The sequence below is a fragment of the Bufo bufo genome, chromosome 1 (assembly GCF_905171765.1).
Source record: "Bufo bufo chromosome 1, aBufBuf1.1, whole genome shotgun sequence".
NCBI lineage: Eukaryota > Metazoa > Chordata > Amphibia > Anura > Bufonidae > Bufo > Bufo bufo.
The window spans coordinates 771,115,444-771,140,932 of NC_053389.1; the positions used below are offsets into that span (position 1 = coordinate 771,115,444).

The 25,489-nt window shown below is 43.8% G+C and overlaps 1 protein-coding gene across 4 annotated transcripts in view; it reads right to left on the reverse strand.

Moving 5' to 3' along the window:
• The window catches only part of LOC120986301 (tumor necrosis factor receptor superfamily member 26-like), a 38,419-nt gene extending 13,590 nt beyond the window's left edge, over positions 1–24,829 (reverse strand). For all 4 annotated transcript variants that reach the window (XM_040414800.1, XM_040414799.1, XM_040414802.1 and 1 more), the window contains exons 1-3: positions 24,665–24,829; positions 10,155–10,251; positions 22–153 (exon numbers count right to left, since the gene is read on the reverse strand). In XM_040414800.1, coding sequence (XP_040270734.1) covers positions 22–153; positions 10,155–10,251; positions 24,665–24,766 — 331 coding nt within the window. In that variant the 5' untranslated portion in view covers positions 24,767–24,829. The remainder of the gene's footprint in view (positions 1–21; positions 154–10,154; positions 10,252–24,664) is intronic.
• Between the last annotated feature and the right edge of the window lie 660 nt (positions 24,830–25,489).

The window sequence follows — 25,489 nt, forward strand, 5'->3', positions numbered from 1 at the left end:
AATTTGGGAGAAGTAACTTACCTGCACGACACACTTTACACTGAAGGCATTCAGTTAATCCTGTAAGGTGTTCACTGTATGTTTCTCCAGGGAGACATGACTCACAAGTGCTCGGAGTGTCCTGGATGGTGCAATGCTTCACTACATACTCGCCTACAAGAGACAAATTGTTAAAGATATCAACCCAGACACATTGTAAACTATGGTACTCACATATGGAAACTCATAATAATAACTTGCACGCTAGATATATAGATATATATATATGCCATTATCATGTGTCTCCTATCTGCAAGAGGATATATTATTCCATAAATTTAAATACGAATGTCCTATTTATTCTAGTTCATTAAAATTGAATCTAAAATTCACTGCTTACTAATTCTATAATATATCTTTATGGTGGCTTTTCTGTTACAGAGCCACAAATGCCCTAGTTAAATAGAAACATAGAATGTGTCGGCAGATAAGAACCATTTGGCCAATATACTGAATACTATGGATAGCCCCTGGCCCTATCTTATATGAAGGATGGCCTTATGCCTATCCCATGCATGCTTAAACTCCTTCACTGTATTTGCAGCTACCACTTCTGCAGGAAGGCTATTCCATGCATCCACTACTCTCTCAGTAAAGTAATTATTCCTGATATTACTTTTAAACCTTTGACCCTCTAATTTAAAACGATGTCCTCTTGTAGCAGTTTTTCTTCCTTTAAATATTATTTCCTCTTTTACCTTGTTGATTCCCTTTATGTATTTAGCAGTTTCTATCATATCCCCTCTGTCTTGTCTTTCTTCCAAGCTATACATGTTAAGGTCCTTTAATCTTTCCTGGTAAGTTTTATCCTGCAATCCATGTACTAGTTTAGTAGCTCTTCTCTGAACTCTCTCCAAAGTATCAATATCCTTCTGGAGATATGGTCTCCAGTACTGAGCACAATACTCCAAATGAGGTCTCACTAGTGCTCTGTAGAGCGGCTCCCTCTTCGTACTGGTAATGCCTCTCCCTATACACCCCAGCATTCTGCTAGCATCTCCTGCTGCTCTATGACATTGTCTGCCTACCTTTAAGTCTTCTGAAATAATGACCCCTAAATCCCTTTCCTCAGATACTGAGGTTAGGACTGTATCACTGATTTTATATTCTGCTCTTGGGTTTTTACGTCTCAGGTGCATTATCTTGCACTTATCAACATTACATTTCAGTTGCCAGATTTTTGACCATTCCTCTAGTTTTCCTAAGTCCTTTTCCATTTGGTGTATCCCTCCAGGAACATTAACCCTGTTACAAATCTTTGTGTCATCAGCAAAAAGACACACCTTACCATCGAGGCCTTCTGCAATTTCACTGATAAAGATATTAAACAATATGGGTCCCAGAACAGATCCCTGAGGTACCCCACTGCTAACAAGACCATGGTCTGAATATACTCCATTGACTACAACCCTCTGTTGCCTGTCCCTCAGCCACTGCCTAATCCATTCAACAATATGGGAGTCCAAGCCCAAAGACTGCAATTTATTGATAAGCCTTCTATGTGGGACAGTATCAAAAGCCTTACTAAAGTCTAGATAAGCGATGTCTACTGCACCTCCTCCATCTATTATTTTAGTCACCCAATCAAAAATATCAATAAGATTAGTTTGACATGATCTCCCTGAAGTAAACCCATGCTGTTTTTCATCTTTCAATCCATGGGATTTTAGATGTTCCACAATCCTCTCCTTAAGTATGGTTTCCATTAATTTCCCCACTATTGATGTCAGGCTTACTGGCCTATAGTTGCCCGATTCCTCCCTACTACCTTTCTTGCGAATGGGCACAACATTTGCTAATTTACAAATAAGTCTGTTAATGGTTTTGCTAGTTCACCGCTAAGCTCTTTTAATAGCTTTGGGTGTATCCCATCAGGCCCCTGTGACTTATTCGTATTAATTTTAGACAGCTGACTTAGAACCTCTTCCTCTGTAAAGACACATGCATCAAAAGATTCATTAGTCTTCCTTCCTAACTGAGTTCCTTTTCCTTCATTTTCCTTTGTAAAACTGGACAGAAGTATTCATTGAGGCAGTCAGCTAGTTCTTTATCTTCTTCCATATACCTTCCTTCTTTTGTTTTTAATTTGGTAATTATTATTAATAAATGATACATGCAGGCTGTCTGCAGCCACCACTAGGAGGAGCTTAAGAGCTTAGTGAAGACTGTAGTGTCATTGAAATCAAGGCATAAATAGTATGCAGCGAGCTCCTAGCCTCATCCCCCAAGTGGCGGTGGCACTGAACTGCATCATTTATAATATATCCGTGCAGGGGAATTGCAGAAATCGAGCACTGACTGCTAAAGAGATATATTAAGAACTTATTGTGTTGGAGTTGGACCTAAAATCGACACAAGGAAGCTGCCATGTCGGTCATATCAGTATCCAACCATTTTTCCCAGAAATGGATACACCTAAGAAAAACGAATTAGGATGTAGGAAAAGGCTGCCTGTGCCTTTAAATTTAATGCGAATTCGGATAGTGAGGGATGTGGCAGGGCTAATATCTATGCAGATCTACGCAGATATGTGCCAGTGGAGAACATTGCCAGCTATGTCCCATATTTCCACAACCTGCGTAACGGCACCGTGCCACCTACAGGAAGAAAATCTGGAATGACTTATACAGCCTTTCAGCTATGCTTGTAAAGAACACACCCTGAAAGTGGTGTGATTTCCGGTTATGTAACATTCATTGCCAGTATTGAATGGAAATTTTACAGCTTGTTAGAACCGATATATAGAAGATGATCTATCGTGCCATAATTAGCTGCCGAGCCTTGCCCAAAGAGAAATGGTGCCTAACCCTATGTTCTACTACTCAATTTAAGCAAATGATGGGGTCTCAACATCAAGACCGCCACTGATATAATCTTCCGACGTCCAAATTATTTGACTCTCTAATGCAGGGGTGCACAACGTTTCCTGGTTGGGGGCCACATTGCCAGACTGAACCAATGACGAGGGCCGAAATTAAAATTTAAAGGTGTATTAACAACTGAAATTTGGAAATATGGCATATTGAACACACATTATATACCATTAATGTCAAGTTACACTTCCAGGACTCCCATCTAATGGGAGAAATGCATGAAAAATACATCTGAGCAGCCACAAGACATAGACATACATGTCTGTTACCAGATGGTTGGGGGCCGCACAGAATGGTATCAAGGGCCGCAGGTTGTGCACCCCTGCTCTAATGCATTCTTTCAGAGGGGGTACCACGTTACTACACAATAGTCATATTGTGTTCCCTTCTTCTCAGGGGTCAAGCTTAACCGCTTAGTGACCAAGTGATTTTTTATTTTTGTACTGTTGCCTTCCAAGAGCTATAACTTGTTTTATTTTTCCCTCTGTGTAGCCATATGAGGGCTTGTTTTTTGTGGGACAAGTTGTAGTTTTTAATGGTGCCATTTTGGGGTACACGTAACTTACTGATTAACTTTTATTAACTCTTTTTGGGAGGGATGGGAAAAAATAGCAATACTGCCATTGAGCTTTTATGCTATACATTTGGCGGCGTTAATTTTTTTGCATAAATAACATTTATTCTCTGGGTCAGTTTGATTACAGCGATACCAAATACATATAGCGTTTCTTTTATGTTTTACTACTTTTTACCAGTTAAAACTCTTTTTGAAAAAAAAGAAAATGTTTTTGAATCGCCGCAGAACTTATTTTTGTTCTCTCTACAGAGCTGTGCAAGGGCTTTTGGGGCACGTGGCAATTTTGATTGCTTTTTATTTTTTTTATGAGTATCTGTACTGAGTAATTGTGTAGCGCAGGTCATTACGGACGTGGTGATACCAAATATGTGGAGAAGATTTTATTTTAGCAATTCTTTCCATTAAAAAGTATTTTTAACGTGGAATTTTTTATTTAATAAAACGTCTTTAATTTTTTTTAGCTTTTTTAAATTTTAACTATTTACTAGTCCCACAAGAGGACTTTAATAGGCGATCTTGTGAGCGCTTCTATAATACATTACATTGCTTAAGCAATGCAATGTATTATTCTGTCAGTGGCTGAGCCTGCCATGCACAGACATCGGTACCCCGCAATATGGGGTGCTGATAAGAGACAGGGGTTGAAAGCATTTGCAATAGCCCCACTAAAATGTTGTGTAGTTTAGTTTCACAAACTCCAAAACCCACCCTTGCTTCTATTCTCATAGCCATGGACTAAACTCTAAAATTATAAACTCTAAAACTGTGGCTGCCAGAAACCACCACTAGAGGGAACTCACTACAGTAGAGCAGATTTATACAGTTTGACAGTATAGCACCTAGGGAGGGATCTGCTAGAAGTCTGAATTTTATTTTCTCAGACTGTCTGATTCCCATTCATGAGATGGGCAGGCAGTTCCTATATTTGACCAGACACAGAACTGATGTGTGCCCTAGATTCACAATTTACATATGATCCTGAGCATAACCTTCACTCCCTCTGACCTATTTCTCCAGTAATGTCATATAATGATCTGTTGCAGTGTTGAATAGTAACATCATGTTTTGAGGCCACATGGCATTCCGTTCATGTCAGTGCCAAAAAGATACCCAGCCCAAGATAGGCGTGTATTATTCCTCCAAGACCTGCACTGGGCAGTGGCGTCTACCTGCACCCATATGGAGGTGCACAGTCACTCGGTATTCCCTAAAGACAATGCTTCAGTACAGGCCCATAGAATTCCATGAGCACCGTATTCTAAATCTGTGTTGGACTGGGATTCCTTGGGCCCACCAGAGGAAATTATTCTCAGGGCCCAACCTCCATATTATCAATAAAGTATATTAGGTTACGTATCAAAGAAATAGACTGGCTCCAAAGGCAGCTCCAAATTGGATTTTTCTCCTAGACCACTTGGGCCCACTATGGCTTCAGGGACTGGGCCCACTGGAGAATCCTCGGCTAATCTGGTGGGCCAGTCTGACCATAGACATAGGATATGGCTGTGTGCATGACCCTTTAATGTCAGGGAAAATAAAACAAATTCTATATTACTTATATATTTAGGCATACATATGTGTATTTGGTCTATATCTTCTAAATTCTCCATATGCCTTTAAAGGGAATGTGTCATCAGAAAATTATTTATTGTTTAAATCACATTTTTAACACATTTTTAAAGAATTTGTGATGATGATTTCACTATATTTAAAACAAAAACAATAAAATCCTGCCGTTTTCCCACTGGCCACTAGGCCTAATAACAGGCGCCACTTCTTGGTCTGTACAGATCACTTTATTGCAGTTATCTGTCATTCTAATCCTGCCTGTAGTGATATCACATCATGTAGTGATGTGTACAGATAAGACAGGTGTCACGGGGCGCCAAAGGCGCACTTGGTCTTCCATCAGCCGCAGACCTGCTGCTTAGCTTCGTGAGCGAGGATCTGTGTTTGGACTCGTTCCCAGGGCGGCTTTGCTAGCTGGGAGGCTCCCTGCTCCTAGGTCTGCCTTGAGCGCCGAGCTGATCACTCGGTGCTCGACTTGTCTGTCTGTCGGTCATGTGACGCTGGCCACATGACCCTCAGACCCCACTATAAATACAGGCAGCCTGCTGGCCACAGGTTGCCTGTTAATTCTAGGTTCCTGGCTATTTGTTGGACTACTGAATACTCACCTGATCCTGTTCCCTGACGATCCTTTGCCTGCTCCTCCTGTACTGCGCATCCCTCCTGGTATTGTGACCTCGGCTCCCACCTGACTACTTTGCGGACTCCTCTGGTACTTCTCTACTCTCCTGGTATTTGACCCCGGCTTCTCCTGACCATTCTTTGCTTAACCCTTTGTACTGCGTAGCTCTCTTGGTTCTGACCCGGTCCGTTCACGTTCCGTATTTTGTCTTGTCTGTCTTCCCTGCACATATCCTAAGTAAGGGACTGTCGTCCAGTTGTCCCCTGTCATCAGGACTCGTGAGGCAAGTAGGCAGGGCCAGGGGTGAGGGTGGAGCGCAGTGGTCACTATCCTCCCCCCTGTGTGTGTGTGGACGGGACCGTTACAACAGGATCCACCATTCACAATCGGCGACTGTCAGAGCTTATCTATTCTTTCCTTGTACAATGACCTCTGCACAGGACACAGAGCATGTCTAGAAAACTCTCCCATAGAAGTCAATGAGGTCCCCTCCTGACCTTGTGTCTATGGCCCATGGGGCTGCCGTAAAGCAATGCTTTGTAAATGCTGTTAAGAACAGGTCAGGCAAGATGGCCGCCCCAATAATCGTGTTCAGGGAATAGAATATAAAAATCTAAAATCAGAATATAAAAACAGATTAGAAAGAAAGGAGATGTTTTGCTATCTAGTTTTCACTGGCAGAGAAAAGAATTTGATGACACAATCCCTTTAAGAAGCCGGTTTTACAGCGGAAACCTAGATGACGCAAAACAGGAAATTCCCGTCTTTCCAGAATCAAGTCCAAATTCCTCTGATAAGCAGAAGTTTCCTTCCTCTAGAGAGCACAAGACACAGGGTCCGGTCATGTGTGCAACATGCAGGGTCACCGTCTGTAATCAGTATGTGACACTGGGGTCTTCCAGCTGATCTCATAAAGAATCGGCGCTATGGGGGTGGGCTTCACACCCAGATGCAAACATTTCTGCAACTGGAAATCAGTTCCATTCATTTTAGCGAGGTTATATTATAGCACATGGATTTCTGCAAGCCCCATTCAGGGGAAGGGAACCGCGGCTGTGTGTGAAGGGGCTCTGCATGTGCGACATAGGGGAATGCTTGTGCAGGATTAAAGGGGAAAGAGTCTCCTACGTCATAGGCACAGGCATAGCTATAGGGGGTGCAGAGGTAGCAGTTCCAGCCTGGCACTTATGGGGCGCCATTTGTTCACAGTGCATTTTGTGGCACAAAGTGCATTTTGTAGAATTCTAGGTCACAAAATCCACACATTCCACACATCCAGAATCCACACATGTGATACACATTCAATTTGTTGCAGAGAATGGTATTTTGCGACGGAATGTCATTTTGTCCTACAGATTTTTATTTTGTCGCACAAAATTTCATTTTGTCGCATAGAAACAATTTGTTGCACAGAATGTCATTTTGTCCCATAGAATTGAAATGAACTGTGAACAAATGGCGCCTCATAGGCTGTAGCGCCTGAGAGGAACCAAGGACGCCTCTTCCACTTAGGCCTATTGCACATGACCTTAGGTGTCCCGTGCTGCGGAACGCATATGCGGATCTGCAACACACGGGCGCCGTTCCGTGGGCATTCCGCATCACGGATGCGGACCCATTCACTTCAATGGGTCCGCAAATCCGGAGATGCAGAACGGTGCGGAACGGAAGCACGGGACGGAAGCACTACAGAGTGCTTCCGTGGGGTTTCGTGCCGTGCTTCCGTTCCGCAAAAAGATAGGACATGTCCTATCTTTTTGCGGAACGGGTGGATCGCGGACCGATTAAAGTGAATGGGTCCGCGATCCGCTGCGGCTGCCCCACTGTCGGTGTTCGTGCAGCACGGCCACGGGGCAGAAGGCCTTAAAAAGACACATGATAGTCTATGGTGTCGCACTGTCACAAGCGACATGCTGCGACTGCGAAGTGACAGTAGCAAAAAATCCATTCGAAATGGATTTTTTTTGCGACTGATGCATCGCAGTTGCAGCATGTCGCAGAGTGACACCATAGACTATCATTATAAAAACTGTCGCAGTGTAGTTGTGCCCTATCTGTCGTCGTGTAGACCTAGACTTAGTTACAATGTGTCTATGGGGGTGTAGTATGGAGGAGCTCTGTCCGTGAGGCCTAAGTCTATAACCATTCTTAAAGTTTGATTTATGGGGTTGTTCGAGTAATTTTTTTTAAAGGCAGGAAAGTTAAAAACGTATACTCATCGTCCCAAACCCCTCCATTCCCGCGCAGCTCCTATCCTGTCCACAACTGTAGTGAAGACGTCATGAGACGTCTCTATCTTTATTACCTTTCTTGCTGCTTTCTTTTATGTTGATTTTACCTTTATACTCCACAAGATAAAGACACGCCCAATGATCATAATATGAACTTTCCAGAACATTTAAGAAATGCAAAAGAAAAAAAACGCCTTCGTAGTCGCATGATGTTATATCTTGACGCTTGCGACCAAAATCTAGTAGTCCAGGGGACAGATAATGAGGGATAAGAGTTTGTCAGAGTAAAGGGTCCATTCACACGACCGCAATTCTGTTCCGCATTTAGCGGAACGGAATTGCGGACCCATTCATTTCTATGGGGCCGCGCTATGTGCTGCCCGAATCCGGAAATGCGGATCCACACATCCGGGTCCGCATTTCCGTTCCCGAAAAAAAATAGAACATGTCCTATTCTTGTCCGCAATTGTGGACAAGAATAGGCATATTCTATTATAGTGCCAGCGATGTGCGGTCCACAAAATGCTGAACGCACATTGCCGGTGTCCGTGTTTTGCGGATCCGCAGGTCCAGTGACGTGACGTGACGACTTGTTTCAATGGCCTGGGCGGGACTAAGCTCTGTTCACTTGAATGGCGCTTAGCCCCGCCCAGGCCAGTGATACTAGTCGTGATGTCACTGAGCCAGCGGTAAACAGTGAGAAGGCCGCGGCGCTGCTCCCTCTCACAGCCGCCTCCAACATACAGTCCCATGTAAATAACAAAATTATAGAGTTTCACCTATATATTTAGGTTTTGTTTTCTTAATCTTGCATTGTATTGCATCCTATTATATTCAGGCAGATACAGTCCTAACATGGCAGGGCTGGGAGCAGTCACATGTCCCCACCATTGCATCATGGCCGGGGAATTGGGCTACAGAGGGAGTTCCATCCCTCTGTCTAATCTCTTATATGATACTGACTGCAGCATCTGAGGGATTACATTGCCGGGATTGGAGTTCTGTCCAGATTGGTCTGTTGCAGGCGGGTGTATAATACAGCTGACACTCCCTTGCAAGGAGCTGGCTCAGCTCATGAACCTCCGCATACATTCCCTGCATACCGAAAACATACGGTTACGACATGGTGCACATATGGGTTAAGTATAGTAGCTGTTGCTATTGATTTAAAGCTAAGGGACAAAGTGTACTCGCTTGCAAACTCCTTGAACTTCCTCTTAAAGGGACACTACAATCATTTTTATCACGTATTAGCCTATATGTCGACATTCTATGTCATTTTTTTTAAAAATAATACTGCTCTTCTGGGCATCTTTAGGCTACTTTCACACTCGCGTTTGGTGCGGATCCGTCATGGATTTGCACAAACGCTTCCGTTCAGATAATACAACCGCATGCATCCGTTCAGAACGGATCCGTTTGTATTATCTGTAACATAGCCGAGATGGATCCGTCTTGAACACCATTGAAAGTCAATGGGGGACGGATCCGTTTTCTATTGTGCCAGATTGTGTCAGTAAAAACGGATCCGTCCCCATTGACTTACATTGTGTGTCAGGACGGATCCGTTTGCCTCCACATCGTAAGGCGGACACCAAAACGCTGCAAGCAGCGTTTTGGTGTCCACCTCCAGAGCGGAATGGAGACGGTACGGAGGCAAACTGATGCATTCTGAGCGGATCCTTATCCCTTCAGTATGCAATAAGGGCAAAACTGATCAGTTTTTGGACCGCTTGTGAGAGCCCTGAACAGATCTCACAAACGGAAACAAAACGCCAGTGTGAAAGTTTTAGCTACGCCAATCAAGAGAAAATAGAGCTCTCAGCCCAATGATACACCTACTATTATCATGAAGAATACCTTGCAGATAATATCTTTCCCTCACAGCAGATTCTTAAAATTAAGCCATACACTGTTCTAGACCACCAGGGATAATACAACAAGCTCCGTCATTGCCTTATAAAGGGAACCTGTCACTTGCTAAATGCATGTAAACCCGCCAGCAGTACCTCAGGGTAGCCTGCAGTGTGATCTTAATCATACTTTTCATCCTGCAGTCCAATGCTGCATAAGGTTAGAAAACGATCTTTTATCCTCCGTCCGTGCTAATTTGCATGTCAGCTTGAAGTCAAGGTAACCACGCCCCCTCTTGCCTTTGAGTGACAGCCCAAAATTCGGCCCTGACATGGGATCGCGCAGTAAAACAGAGGGCACCGCACATATTTTACTAAAAAGAAGAGTACCTGCAAGGCATCTCAAGCACCTGGTGCTTCCGTTCATGTAGTAGCTCTCATTTGTATTGTCGTCACTCTTTCCACTCTTTCCAGGGTGTACAAGCACCTGAGGAAAAAAACGTATCAGTGTTAGAATTTTCCTGCAGTGTGTATTAAAGGGTTTGTCCCACAAAGAATATTCTACAGTTTTCAAACCAGCACCTGGATCTGAATACTTTTGTAATTGCATGTAATTAAAAATTTTGTATAGTCACTGAGTTATTCAATAAAATGTATTTGTATAGCGCCACCTGCTGTTTGTTATTTCTTTGACCTGCTCACTGAGAGGGCCGCACATGCTCAGTTTCATCCTTCAACTGCCTCCTGAGCTGTGATAGGTAGAGATGAGACACGCCCCCTGAGCTGCAGCAGTAAAGACACTCCCCTTGATATAAATCTAGCAGAGCAATGAATGTGGAGATCTCTGGATCCATGTGAGGTACAGGGCTGGTTCTAGCTTTGTTAGAAAGAGATTGGCATGTACTATATGATGTCTGATTTTCATTTTTTACATTATTCATTACTTTAAATCACTTGTATATGAAATTTTGTAATATATCTTATTACAGACTAGTGGCTTCTAACATCCTGTAGTTCCCAATCCCCTGCCCAGAGGTGTTCTGAAATCTTTTTAATCACCAAACAATAGCTGAAACCAGTAAATAGAAGAAGGAGAAGGTTGAGGTGCAGCTACAGTCTCTTTAGTGTATGTGAGACTGCATGCTGTGAGAGGGGAGAAGGAGCAGCATACGGTACCACCAGCAAGAGTCCATCCACTCAACAGGCATAACAAATTTGTTACACAACATTTGACCGCTGTGATATGTTATTATGTGAGCAGATGTGTTACACAAATGTCCGTTGTTTCCTACGCACAGTGCAGCACTATGGGGTCTAGATAGCAAAAACCTCTGATGGTCACCACTCGAAACACACGCTCTTACACAAAATTTTCTTCAGAACTGTCCATGAAGCTGCACGTAGAAGATCTCCATCAGTATGCAATATATACCACAACCCCTCTAGAACAGATCAGTTTCACTCCTCTGATTTCATAGGGCCTCAATGAGAGGGTGCTTAAAGGGTGATCTGACACACCGTGTACATGGAGCCTCGTGCTACCATTACATCTGACTGTGTATTATCTCACAGATCAATTACAAGAGTGTGGTGTCATGTCAGGCATGGGTGCTGCTCCACTCACCCTGTGTGCCTTCATTGAACCTCACCTCCTTCTGAAGTGCTGTAAGGGTTAATCCCCTACTTTGCTCTGTGTGCTTTTGCTAGATTGTTTCCAATTTGCTAATCGGCTTCTGCTATATATGCTGTGCTGTTTGACCAATTCTCTGCTTGGGAAATAGTCCACTAATCTGCTAGTTCCTGCTTAGGGCTCTTTCACACTTGCGTTCTTGTCTTCCGGCATAGAGTTCCGTCGTCGGGGCTCTATGCCGGAAGAATCCTGATCAGTTTTATCCTAATGCATTCTGAATGGAGAGAAATCCGTTCAGGATGCATCAGGATGTCTTCAGTTCCGGAACGGAACGTTTTTTGGCCAGAGAAAATACCGCAGCATGCTGCGCTTTTTGCTCCGGTCAAAAATCCTGAACACTTGCCGCAAGGCCGGATCCGGAATTAATGCCCATTGAAAGGCATTGATCCGGATCCGGCCTTAAGCTAAACGTCGTTTCGGCGCATTACCGGATCCGACGTTTAGCTTTTTCTGAATGGTTACCATGGCTGCCAGGACACTAAAGTCCTGTTTGCCATGGTAAAGTGTAGTGGGGAGCGGGGGAGCAGCATACTTACCGTCCGTGCGGCTCCCGGGACGCTTCAGAGTGACGTCAGGGCGCCCCACGCGCATGGGTGACGTGATCGCATGGATCACGTCATTCCATGCACATGGGGCGCTCTGACGTCATTCTGGAGCGCCCCGGGAGCCGCACGGACGGTAAGTATACCGCTCCCCCGCTCCCCACTACTACTACGGCAACCAGGACTTTAATAGCGTCCTGGCTGCCATAGTAACACTGAACGCATTTTGAAGACGAATCCGTCTTCAAATGCTTTCAGTTCACTTGCGATGTTACGGATCCGACGGGCACCTCCGGCAAATGGAGAACACGACGGATCCGGACAACGCAAGTGTGAAAGAGGCCTTAGGCATGCAGTTTATGATTGTCTGCCCGTGTACTGACTTCTGCCTGATTCCTGGACCAGTATCTCTAACCCTTGAGGGTCAGCTGTCAACCACACCGGGACTACTCCAAGAGGTAGCGGCCTGTTGTGTTCCCTGCAGTGAAGTCCAGATCCCTGTATAGGGGTTAAAGGGGTATACACCAGCAGACTGCCAGGATAGCGCTCCTAGGTTTAAAAAAGAGTTGATTAAAGGGGTTTTGTAGTAAAAAAAATAAATGGAAAAAAGGCAGAGAAGGTGTTAAAATGAGCTATACTCAATCCCCCTCCATGCCAACACCTCGGGTGCATACACGTGACTGCTGCAACCAATTACTGGCTTCAGCTATCTGGTGATATATACCTCTGAAGCCAGTGATTGGTTGCAGAGATCCACTGCAGCAGCGGGGAGGATTGAAGGACCTTCCCTGCCTTTTTCCATTTTTTTTTAAACTTGTATGACCCCTTTAGGCAAACTCTAGAGTGATCCTACTTATCTTCTTTACAGAATATAAACATATACACTGATAAACAGACTTATTGTGTAAATGAGATACTCTTTGCATAATTGCGGACTGTCTTCTACTATTGCATGAAAAACAAATATAGGAGAACCAGCTTATTATGTAATAGGTTCTTGTAGTAGTAAAACTACATTCTTCTGAGAAGTACAAATAGAGGCAGAGTTCACGCCTCGGAAGTTTTGCAACCGTGATCTTCAGAGTGAAACTCTTATGCCTCATTCACACAGTCAGTGTTCGGTAAGTGATTTCCTTTAGTGATTTTGAGCCCAAACCAGGTGCGGCTCTAAACACAGAACAGGTGCAGATCTTTCCCTTATACCTTATGTCTGTGGAGGCTCCAATCCTGGTTTTGGCTGACAATCACTGATGGAAATCACTGACCAAAACACTGACGTGTGAATGAGGCTTTACTATAGAATTTAACAGTAACTAAAATGTATAAAGATACAATGGTGCTTGAAAGTTTGTGAAGCTTTCAGAATTTTCTATATTTCTGCATAAATTTGACCTAAAACTACATCAGATTTTCACACAAGTCCTAAAAGTAGATAAAGGTAACCAAAAGAAACAAATGAGTCAAAAATATAAATCTGTCAGCAGATTTGTCCCTAGGACACTGGCTGACCTGTTACGTGTGCACTTGGCAGCTGAAGGCATCTGTGTTGGTCCCATGTTCATATGTGCTCGCATTGCTGAAAAATGATGTTTTAATATATGCAAATGAGCCTCTAGGAGCAACGGGGGCGTTACCATTACACCTAAAGGCTCTGCTCTCTCTGCAACTGCTGCTCCCTCTGTACTTTGATTGAAAAAGCCCAAGTGTGATGATGTTTTCACTGCCTGGCCCTGTCAATAGGTTTTTTTTTTAATTGACAACTTTCCCACTATCCACTGAAAACTGCCAATATCCCTGCTACTTAAAAGGGTCTGAAGAGACCCATCAGCAGGAAATTCACACAATGCCTTGTAGGACTAGTTCAGCTGCATGTAATAATGCCTTTCATTTAGCCATTTGTTGCTTCATTCTAGAGAAAATGCACTTTAAAATCATATACAAGTGAGCAGTTAAGTGCACTGAGGGCGGGCCCAAGCCACTCTTTGCACCCTTGCTCATCCTGCTTACTCCCATCCATCCATCTCCTCTCCTCAACTGAAGGCCCAGCTTCCTGCATAGTCCTCTCAATAAACATAGAAAGGAAGGTGTTGGCAGAGGAAGCAGGAGGGGCAAGGGTGCACAGAGTGATTGGGCCCACCCTGGGTGCACTTAACTGCTCATTTGCATATCAATTTAAAGTACTTTTTCTCCAGAATGAAGCTCAGTTGAGCTCGTCCTACAAGGCATTGTGCCTGGTGTATGACTAGAACAGTACCATTAAATACCCATGATAAGGGCTCAGGAACCTTAAAGGGGTTGCGCCACTAATAAAACTTGTTCCCTACCCACAGGATAGGGGATAAGTATTTGATCGCTGGGGGTCTGATCTCTGGGACTCTTAGCAATGAAGAGAAAGGGGGTCTGCAAGGCCACCAAACTGCCCCATCAGAACGGAGCGGTGGTGTGCCTGTGCGCCCTCTGCTCCATTGTCTTCTATGGGACTCCTGCATTGCGCTATACTTGTGGTGGAACAGGCACTCTATCACCCGGAGTTGTTAATAGAAAATTTATATTTTATTGATATATATTCATGGTTAAAATTCCCCAAAAATATACAGTAAGTTAAAAAACATACAACATAAGTATAGGATGTATTCCAACAGACACCTCCCGATGAGGGCTGTGTCTGTAGGGATAGAGACAGTAAATTAATTTGTTTAGTTGTTGCAGATGTTATCCTCAATGGACATAAAAAATAAAAAGGAATAAACAATCTATAAGAGTGAACAATAAAAAGTGTTGGAATAAAAATATTGGAATAAAATTACAGGATACAAAAGACAACCATAATGGGTTATCAGTCCTGCTAGCTCCTGGGGTCATAAAGTATTGAGACAGCTATAGGCTGAGTTATTGTATTATGTCCCAATGGTCCTCCTTTATATGAAAGTCATATCGAGCCACTTTTCTGTATGATACAGAAGATAAGATGAAAATACATCGGGTTGTAGGATATCAAGGGCAATGTGGAGTTAGTTAATCAGTCAAATCTCCTATGACCCAATGTGTCTTGATATGTCTATTTCGATAGTATTAGCAGTATTTGCGGTTTCACATAGTCCATTGGTTAGTACCGTTTAGTACAATATTCAGTTATGTAGATATTCCTCCTTGTCCAACAAGGTTAAGGTTTATAGGAATAATTACAGCAATGATTAATTGATTTGATTTTACCGTGTCCTCTGGGTCTCTTTGAGCAGATATTGTCCGGCCTGCTAAAGCTCCACTCTCTGCAAAAGCCAGGGCTTGTCTTGCAGTCTGCGTGTAGTCCGGCGGGTCACGTGGCGTCCCACGTGACAGGTTTGTGTGCCAGGATTCAAATTGGCCAATTGCGTTATCCCAAGAAACTTTGACATTTAATGTAAACACTGTGACCAAGTAGTTACAAGCCGGCAACAGTGCGCTGAAAAATTTGAATTTTTTATTTTTTATGTCCATTGAGGATAACAGTGGCCGCCTCTGTAATGGTGACCATCCCTTTAACAGTGAATTTCACAGTGGCCGCCCCTTTAATGATGACCGCCCCTTTAACTGTGACTTTCACAATGATCGCCCCTTTAACAGTGACCACCCCTTTAACGGTGATTGCCGCCCCTTTAACAGTGAGTTTCACAGTGGCTGCCCCTTTAATGGTGACCGCTCGTTTAACAGTGACTTTCATAATGGCCGGCCCTTTAACCGTGACCACCCCTTTAACAGTGACTTTCACAGTGGCCGCCCCTTTATCGGTGACCACCCTTTTAACAGTGACCGTCTCTTTAACAGTGACTTTTATGGTGGCTGCCCTTTTAACAGTGACTTTGACAGTGGCCGCCCCTTTAATGGTTACCGCCCCTTTAACGGTGACCGCCTCTTTAACGGTGATTGCCGCCCCTTTAACAGTGACTTTCACGGTGGCTGCCCCTTTAACAGTGACTTTGACAGTGGCCGCCCCTTTAACGGTGACCGCCCCTGTAACAGTGACTTTGAAGGTGGGCGCCCCTTGAACGGTGACCACCCCTTTAACAGTGACTTTCACGGTGGCCGTCCCTTTTATGGTGACCGCCCCTTTAACTGTGACTTTCACAGTGGCCGCCCCTTTAACGGTGACCGCCCCTTTAACAGTGACTCTTTCACAATGGCCGCCCCTTTAACAGTGACTTTCATGATGGCCGCCCTTTAATTGTGACCGCCTGTTTAACAGTGACTGTCACAGTGGCCGCCCCTTTAACGGTGACCGCCCCTTTAACAGTGACTTTCACGGTGGCTGCCCCTTTAATGGTGACTGCCCCTTTAACAGTGACTTTAACAGTGACCGCCCCTTTAACAGTGACTTTCACAATGGCCGCCCATTTAATGGTGACCGCCTGTTTAACAGTGACTTTCATAGTGGCCGCCCCTTTAACAGTGATTGCCCCTTTAACAGTGACTTTCACGGTGGTCGCCCCTTTAATGGTGGCCGCCCCTTTAATGGTGACCGCCCCTTTAACGGTGACCGCCCCTTTAATAGTGACTTTCACGGTGACCGCCCCTTTAACGGTGACCGCCCCTTTAACAGTGACTTTCATAGTGGCCGCCCCTTTAACAGTGATTGCCCCTTTAACGGTGATTGCCCCTTTAACAGTGACCGCCCCTTTAACTGACTTTTCCGGTGGCTGCCCCTTTAACGGTGACTGCCCCTTTAATAGTGACTTTCACGGTGACCGCCCCTTTAACAGTGACTTTGACAGTGGCCGCCCCTTTAACAGTGACTTTCATAGTGGCCGCCCCTTTAACAGTGATTGCCCCTTTAACAGTGACTTTCACAATGGCCGCCCCTTTAACAGTGACCGCCCCTTTAACTGTGACTTTAACGGTGGCTGCCCCTTTAACGGTGACCGCCCCTTTAACAGTGACTTTCACGGTGGCCACCCCTTTAACAGTGACCACCCCTTTAACAGTGACTTTCACGGTAGACGCCCCTTTAACAGTAACCGCCCCTTTAACAGTGACTTTCACGGTAGCCGCCCCTTTAACAGTAACCGTCTTTTTAACAGTTACTTTCACAGTGGCCGCCCCTTTAACAGTGACTTTCACAGTGGCCGCCCCTTTAACAGTGACCGCCCCTTTAACAGTAAACTCCACAGCGCCCACCCCTTTATCAGTGAACTCCACAGCGGCCGTCCGTTTAATAGTGGCCCCTTCCCCCCATGCATGTAGCAGTCTAGTTGTGCCGTCATACGTCATATGACTGAATATTTAAGGACCTGTGAACTGCTAAAACCTGTGATCAGTTGTTATGGCAACCTGGAGTAGGACCTGCGAGCTTCTATTGGCTGATAAGGGACATGTGACCGTGTGTATGGCAGTTGGGATATGAAGAGAAAGACTTGCAGGCTTGTATTGGATAATGTAGGAAATGGGAATATCTCAGGAACGGTACGTCCTAGAGAGCTGAGACCCCCGCAAGATTTCTTTCCAGGTAGCAAGGGATGTGTATACCAAGTTTCGTTGAAATGGAACTGTGACTTTCATAGTGGCACCTCTTTAACGGTGACCGCCCGTTTAACAGTGACTTTCACAGTGGCCGTCCCTTTACCGGTGACCGACCCTTTAACAGTGACTTTCTCAATGGCCGCCCATTTAACGGTGACTTTCACAGTGGCCGCCCCTTTAACAGTGACTTTCACAGTGGCCGCCCCTTTAACAGTGACTTTCATAGTGGCCGCCCCTTTAACAGTGATTGCCCCTTTAACAGTGACTTTCATGGTGGCCGCCCCTTTAACGGTGACCGCCCCTTTAAAAGTGACTTTTAACGGTGGCCGCCCCTTTAACAGTGACTTTTACTGTGGCCGCCCCTTTAACAGTAACCGTCTTTTTAACAGTGACTTTCACAGTGGCCGCCCCTTTAACAGTGACCGCCCCTTTAACAGTGACTTTCACAGTGGCCACCCCTTTAACAGTGACCGCCCCTTTAACAGTGACTTTCATAGTGATTGCCCCTTTAACGGTGATTGCCCCTTTAACAGTGACTTTCACAATGGCTGCCCCTTTGGCAATGACCGCCCCTTTAACTGCGACTTTCACGGTGGCCGCTCCTTGTTGAAATGGATGGCTGCGTTTTTGAATTTTCTCGGAACATACATACATACATACGTCCTTTTTTATATATATAGATTGTATGTTGTATGTTTTTGAGGAATTTTAACCGTGAATATAGCAACAATACAATATTAGTTTTCTATTAACAACTCCGGGTGATAGAGCGCCTATTCCACCACAAATTTATTAAATGTTATTCTTTGAGAGGACTGTGGGGCAGTCCTGGAACATGAGCACCTAGGTCCACTAGTTGAGTGGGGTGAGCCGCTATCCATAAATTATATGCGCTATACTTGCCAGTCCTATAGAAGTGAATGGAGTGGAGGGCGCACAGGCACACCACCGCTCCATTCTGATGGGGCAGTTCGGTGGCATTGCAGACCCCCTTTGTCATGATCGCTGGGGTCCCCCAGTAATCAAACACTTGCGGATAGTGGCACAACCCCTTTAAGTTATCAGTCTGGCTGTACCTAAAGGGGCTGTCCGAGTTATTTTTTTGCTCTTTCTATGTTCCTACTATGCAAATGTAACAGCTTTCCAATTAACTTACTTTATCTCCAGTGGCTCATTTCTCAGATTTCACCGAGGGTCACATGACCTGTGACGTCAGCTTCTCTCGCTGCTCTGATAATGTTCCTGCAAAAGCCTGAGAGATCTGTACAGGAGAGGTCACTGTGCTGGCCACGCCCCCCTGCACTGCAGGCTGCTGCTTATTGCTCTCTCCCAGGATTCTTAACCCCTTCAGCTGCACATAATCAGGGCTGAAGTGTTTACTGTGTAGCTGCAGGCAGTGAGGAGACAAATGTTGGGCACAGGAGCTGAAAGAGAAGTTCTGCAGAGCATTGCAGGTAGGGGAAGATCGTGTGTGTATCAGCAGTGTCATTGTACAGCTAGGACTTGTAGTCCTATACATATTACATGCTGCTGAGTCTCCCAGCATTATACAGCTGGGACTTGTAGTCCTACACATACAACATGCTGCTGAGTCTCCCAGCATTATACAGCTGGGACTTGTAGTCCTACACATACAACATGCTGCTGAGTCTCCCAGCATTATACAGCTGGGACTTGTAGTCCTATACATACAACATGCTGCTGAGTCTCCCAGCAGGCAGACATGTCACTCAGGGCAGCTCTTGTATCCACTCCCTTAGCAGTGTCATTGTACAGCTGGGACTTGTAGTTCTACACATACAACATGCTGCAGAGTCTCCCAGCAGGCAGACATGTCACTCAGGGCAGACATATTCACTCCCTTAGCAGTTTCATTATACAGCTGGGACTTGTAGTCCTACACATACAACATGCTGCTAAATCTCCCAGCATTATACAGCTGGGACTTGTAGTCCTACACATACAACATGCTGCAGAGTCTCCCAGCAGGCAGATATGTCACTCAGGGCAGCACTTGTATCCACTCCCTTAGCAGTGTCATTATACAGCTGGGACTTGTAGTCCTACACATACAACATGCTGCAGAGTCTCCCAGCAGGCAGACATGTCACTCAGGGCAGCTCTTGTATCCACTCCCTTAGCAGTGTCATTGTACAGCTGGGACTTGTAGTTCTACACATACAACATGCTGCAGAGTCTCCCAGCAGGCAGACATGTCACTCAGGGCAGACATATTCACTCCCTTAGCAGTTTCATTATACAGCTGGGACTTGTAGTCCTACACATACAACATGCTGCTAAATCTCCCAGCATTATACAGCTGGGACTTGTAGTCCTACACATACAACATGCTGCAGAGTCTCCCAGCAGGCAGATATGTCACTCAGGGCAGCACTTGTATCCACTCCCTTAGCAGTGTCATTATACAGCTGGGACTTGTAGTCCTACACATACAACATGCTGCAGAGTCTCCCAGCAGGCAGACATGTCACTCAGGGCAGCTCTATTATTCACTCCCTTAGCAGAGCGGGGGGAGGGGCAGAGATTGTTGTTATTGCAGGTAAACAAAGGGCGAGAAGAGAACCAGGGAAATGCGGAAACAGATATTTTCTGCCTAAAACTTGCTTAGCTCAGTTATATATCGCTGGACATCAGATTTACAGTGCTATATCTTTTTTTTTTCCATAACTCGGACAACCCCTTTAAGATTCAGAGAGCTGAAATAAGTGCTGAGTCACAAAAAGCATGTTTAGTCCTTTGCTATGGAAACCTGCGATATCATGATGATGTCATCGGTTTCTGTATGTCACATGGGTGGGGAAGACATTTGTCATCCATCTTTTCCTCTCTTTACTGATCTGCTACTTGTGACTTGTATTCACTGCTATGTGTGATCAGTATATAACAGTGGTGATTCCTTTATTTGGAAATAATTCAGATCATTCCTTGTGTCTCGCCCTTTTGACACCCCCCGCGGTGCCCCCAGCATGCCGTAGCACTGTATACCTTTTTTTCCTCGTCCCATATCACTTCAGCAGTTCACTGGTGTGTACCGAGTTCTTGGTTTGGGGAGCTGCCTTCTTCCATACATCTACCTACTTTTTCAGCCACCATTTTCGCTCATCCACCTTTCCGTGGTATCCTTTGGCGCCTCGCACCTGGTTCCCTTCTCCCTCAACTCTTTTGTACCTCTTCGCTCGACTCCTTTTTTTCATTTTATTTCCATATGTTTTAGTCACTACTTGCATTTCCCAGACAATAACAATTCTGGAGCGTCTATTCTTCTAGTTCTATTTTGCGCCATTCCTCTATTATCCCTACTATGAACGAATTGCTAACAGTCTGCAAAAAAAGGTCCATCTGGGTGTTACCAGTTGGGGGTGTATCCCTGTACAGTCTGACACTAGCAACACTGATTGGGCAGTATCAGACTGTGCAGGGATACCCCACAACCGGTAACACCCATCTGGACTTTTACTGCCGAGGGCTGGTAATTAATTAATTTATCAATTCTAGTAGGAATAACAGAGGAATGGCACAGCATAGAGTCATAAGAATAGATGCTCCAGAATTGTTATTACATGGGGAATGCAAGTAATTACTGAAGCAGACATGTCAGGACACGTCCTCTTTAACCAATCTCCAAGTATTCAGATGACCTAATAACAGCGTTAATCGTGTGTTCTACAGAGCGTGTAATGAATTGTACTAGATCTGAAGGATCCATCATGACCAAAGAAAAGCTTCAGGAAGTACATTCATTGCCATAATAAATGAGGTTACAAGGTTAACCATCTATACACCAGAAAATGCAGGGACGACAAAACGTGTGTCACCCCTGCATTCTTACTACCATTGTCAGCTTCAAAGGAAATGTGTCACCAGCGACCTCCCTATCCAACTGTTTGCATCAGACACACAGCTGTGGTTCGCCTGATTAAAACGAGGCTCCATTCCCGAGTTATTATACTTTTTCTTAATATTCAAATTAGGCTCTTGGTGCAATGAGGGTGTCGCCCTTTCTCCTGTTGCACCCCAGATCCACTCATTTCTGTGGCCCTTCCCTTGCCGCTCTCCCACTGTCTGGCCCTGTCAATCAAAGCAGCGAGGTAGAAGCTGGCCACACAAAATAACAGAGCTTGGGTGCAACAAGAGCAACGGCGATGCCCTCGTTGCACCAGAGGCCTAATTTGCATAATAAGAATGATGTTGTAACTCAGGAATGGAGCCTTGAATCAACAAAAGAAAAACAACGTTTTAATCAGGTGAACCAGTTGTATAGGGAGGTCACTGGTGACAAATTCCCTTAAAATGACCTGAAATGTGGAACCTGTTCAGCAAGTCAATTACAGATCAGTGTGATCATGCCGATCGCAGACATTTAACCCCTGATGCCTCTGAGAGGTGAAACGCTGGAAGAGCCGCACTTCTGGGCCTGGAACGGCTTCCCCACGTGGCAAACGGGGTAGCTGTTAATTTGTTGTGAAAGGCCAGAGCCTGCTGGAGGCTTCAATGCCTTTCACAGGTATATTCCACTGTGGCAGGTGGCAGCACTACATCGGAATATATCGAATTTTCAATTTGGCAGTATATTTAAATCCATTGCTAAGTAGAAATAGCAATCTGACAATTGTATGTTGTTAGGCACTTGGGGGTCTTTAAAATGTCAAGAAAAAAGATTAAAAAAAAAATAAAAAAACAGAAATCATATAGAAATTCAAATCAGCGCCTTTTCACCAGAATAAAAATAAATTTAAAAGATAGATGTCATGGGCATCACCGTGTCCCATAACACCCGCACTATTAATAGTTTACCCCATACGGCGAACAGTGTAATGGACAAAAAATATTAAAATGGCTGATTTGACATTTTTTCATCACTTCACCCCCTAAAAAAAAAAAATGAATGAAAAGAGATCAAAAAGTAATAAAAACCACTCCAAAATGGTATCAATAAAATCTGCAGGTTGTCCTGCATAAAAAATGAGCCCACACACAGCTTCATAGACATAACTATAAAAAAGTTATGGTGGTCAGAGTATGGTAAATAAAAAAAATAAAAAAAATTTTTTACAAAGTTTTAATTTTTTTTTCAGCATCAAAACACAAGAAAAACTATATAAATGTGGCATCACTGTAAACGTACTGACCCGGAGAATGAAGGGAACATGTCAGTTTTACCACATAGGGAATACCGTAAAATCAAACCTCATAAAACTGCAGCAGAATTGCATTTTTTTTTTTCAATTCCACAACATTTAGATTTTTTTTTTCCAGCTTCCCACTACATCGTAGCCAATATTAAATGGTGCCATTAGAATGTACAACTTGTCCTGCAAAAAACAAGCCCTCGTACAGCTGTGTGAATGTGATGGCTCCTGGAAGGCAGGGAGTGAAAAACAAAAACAACGGTGTGACGTCTGCTGGCGCCCGCTATATCATATTTCAGAAGTTCCACTGTTAACTGCACAATAAAGAATGACTTGCACTTTTTAATTCTAGAACTTCCAGTATGTCGTAACTCTTGCTTCAGAAGTATGAAACATAGAAACATAGAATGTGTCGGCAGATAAGAACCATTTGGCCCATCTAGTCTGCCCAATATACTGAATACTATGGATAGCCCCTGGCCCTATCTTGTATGAAGGATGGCCTTATGCCTATCCCATGCATGCTTAAACTCCTTCACTGTATTTGCATGAAGCTGGTATGAGCAGATATGTTCTACTGGGAATACGACGGCCGATATACACGGACAGGAGCGGACTCACAGCTACATTGTGGGTAAATCATGGAGGAAGTTGAGGCTAAGGTCTTGGTCTGGTCAGCATTATGCATTAGGATTCAATTAGAGTTTATGGAGGCTCCTAGGCAAAAAGAAATTGGTAAGGGTTCCAGTCCCACTCGACCTTCTACTGCATGTGCATGGTCCTCTCCTCTATGGAAAGTATGGAGATGGCCAAGCTGATGGCCCCATAAACAACTTTGGAACGGGTTCTCCTCCCCTAATAACTGCTACCGACAGTACCAATATAACAGACGGTTAGTAACTGAGGACTGTACTTGTGTAACCGGCAGATTGTGTCACCATTCAGTAATTATCTTTATATATATATATACACACATACAGTCATGGCCGTTGTACAATCACCTATTTTTTTTCACAACTAAAAAAAATTAAATAAAAATTCTTATATATCGTACTTAAAACCATGTCATTGGTGCCTATTCGGGGAGTCCCTATAGCGCATCCTCTTCATATGATTTTTACGGATACGACCTCTGTATGAAATCACCGGTACCAATGTGTCTTGCCGAATGACAAAAAAACTTCACTTTTACTCATGACGCCAGATGAAAAAACACGATTTTTATTTTTTTACAAAGTTGGTGATCTAGCGCCTCTCATATCAGGATATTTTTCAAACCAAGAACCAAGGTAAGAAAGGAGCCATCTGTATGTGGCGGTACACTATGGGCCCATAGGTCGGGTATTACCTACGGTCGTTTACATGAGCCTTTACTACATTTCACTTCTATAGTCTATTCTCAGGTAGAAAATACCCGCAATGTACATTGTCTTTTACGAATTAATCCAATTAACAAAAAAGTGCTAGAATTACCCAACAATCATAAAATGACCTAAAAACATATTTTTTTTCCTTGACCGAATACAATTGTTACAATATTTTTCCTCATATTCCGTATCTTGTTAACAGGTAATTACTCACTTCATTCAGTAGAATTAAATGACATTGAAAAAATTACACATAAAAAATAGATAAATAGATTTAGGCATCTATCAATCAAGTGTCGCCGCCCTGACATTTAGCCAAGTTTTATGCCAGTTATTTCAGTGAATCCGTATTTTTGTCTGAATGGTCATCGCTCTATTTCTTCCTGTACCACGGAGACAATACAAATCCATGATATAGAAGCCATAAAAATATAAAACATGGATCCAACAAAAAATATACTTTCACATTAAGTTAAGTCGAGAAAATGTATAACTAACTTCAAATGTAGAGTAAAAAAAAAAGTTTACCAAATTTTGCAAATGTAAAAAAAAAGGTACCGTAAGTAGATAAAAAAAAAATAAAAAAATTGTGTAAACGTCAACTTTTAAATTCTACACAGTGAAAGGAAATTTATTATTATTATTAATGTAAACTCACCAGCAGGAAGAAGATGAAAAGGAGGAATCGTGGATTCATAGTCCGCAGTGCTGGGGTCATAACCAGTAAAACAGATTTGGCCTTCCCCCCATATGGGGCCATAAAATCAAAGCGTTTATAATCCAGTGTTAGTAGTAGGAGAAGTACAAGGCTGTCAAATGCCTTTCTGAGCAATCCAGACTTGGCTCACAGAATTTATAGACATGGAGGCCCCTCCCTCTTTACATACAGTCACGTCAAGCAGATCATCTAAAACGTAAGAGCTCCCCCTGCTGGCAGCAGGTGTAATTACAATAACCATAAAGAACTCGTGACTAACGTATTGTATGCAGATATGTTCTTCCGTAAAAAGAAAGTAAAATTGTAAAAGTCGACAAAACTAAACGAACTTAAACAGAGTTTATCAGAAGGCACTCCTTTCCGTTTCGCTACGTTCCCATGGGGCGCACAACGCGATGCAAGCAGCGTTTTTGTGTGTGCCATGTGATACTGAGCGAGATGCCATGAAACACAATGTAAGTCAATGGAGACAGATGCGTTTTTTCGGACACAATAAAAACCGGATCCGCCCCCCCATTGACTTACAGTGGTTTTAGGGACGGGTCCGTCTTGTTCATTTTAGAGATAATACAACCGGATCCGTTCTGAACGGATGCGTTTTTGCTGATGCCCTGACGGATCCAACAAAAACGCAGATGTGAAAGTAGCCTTATACATGTGTTAAAGGAAATCTGTCACCTAGATCATTGCTTTTAAACTAAAACTATTGCCATGTAGCACTTACTACCAGGGGCTTACATAAAAATCATTGGGCCCCATAGCAAG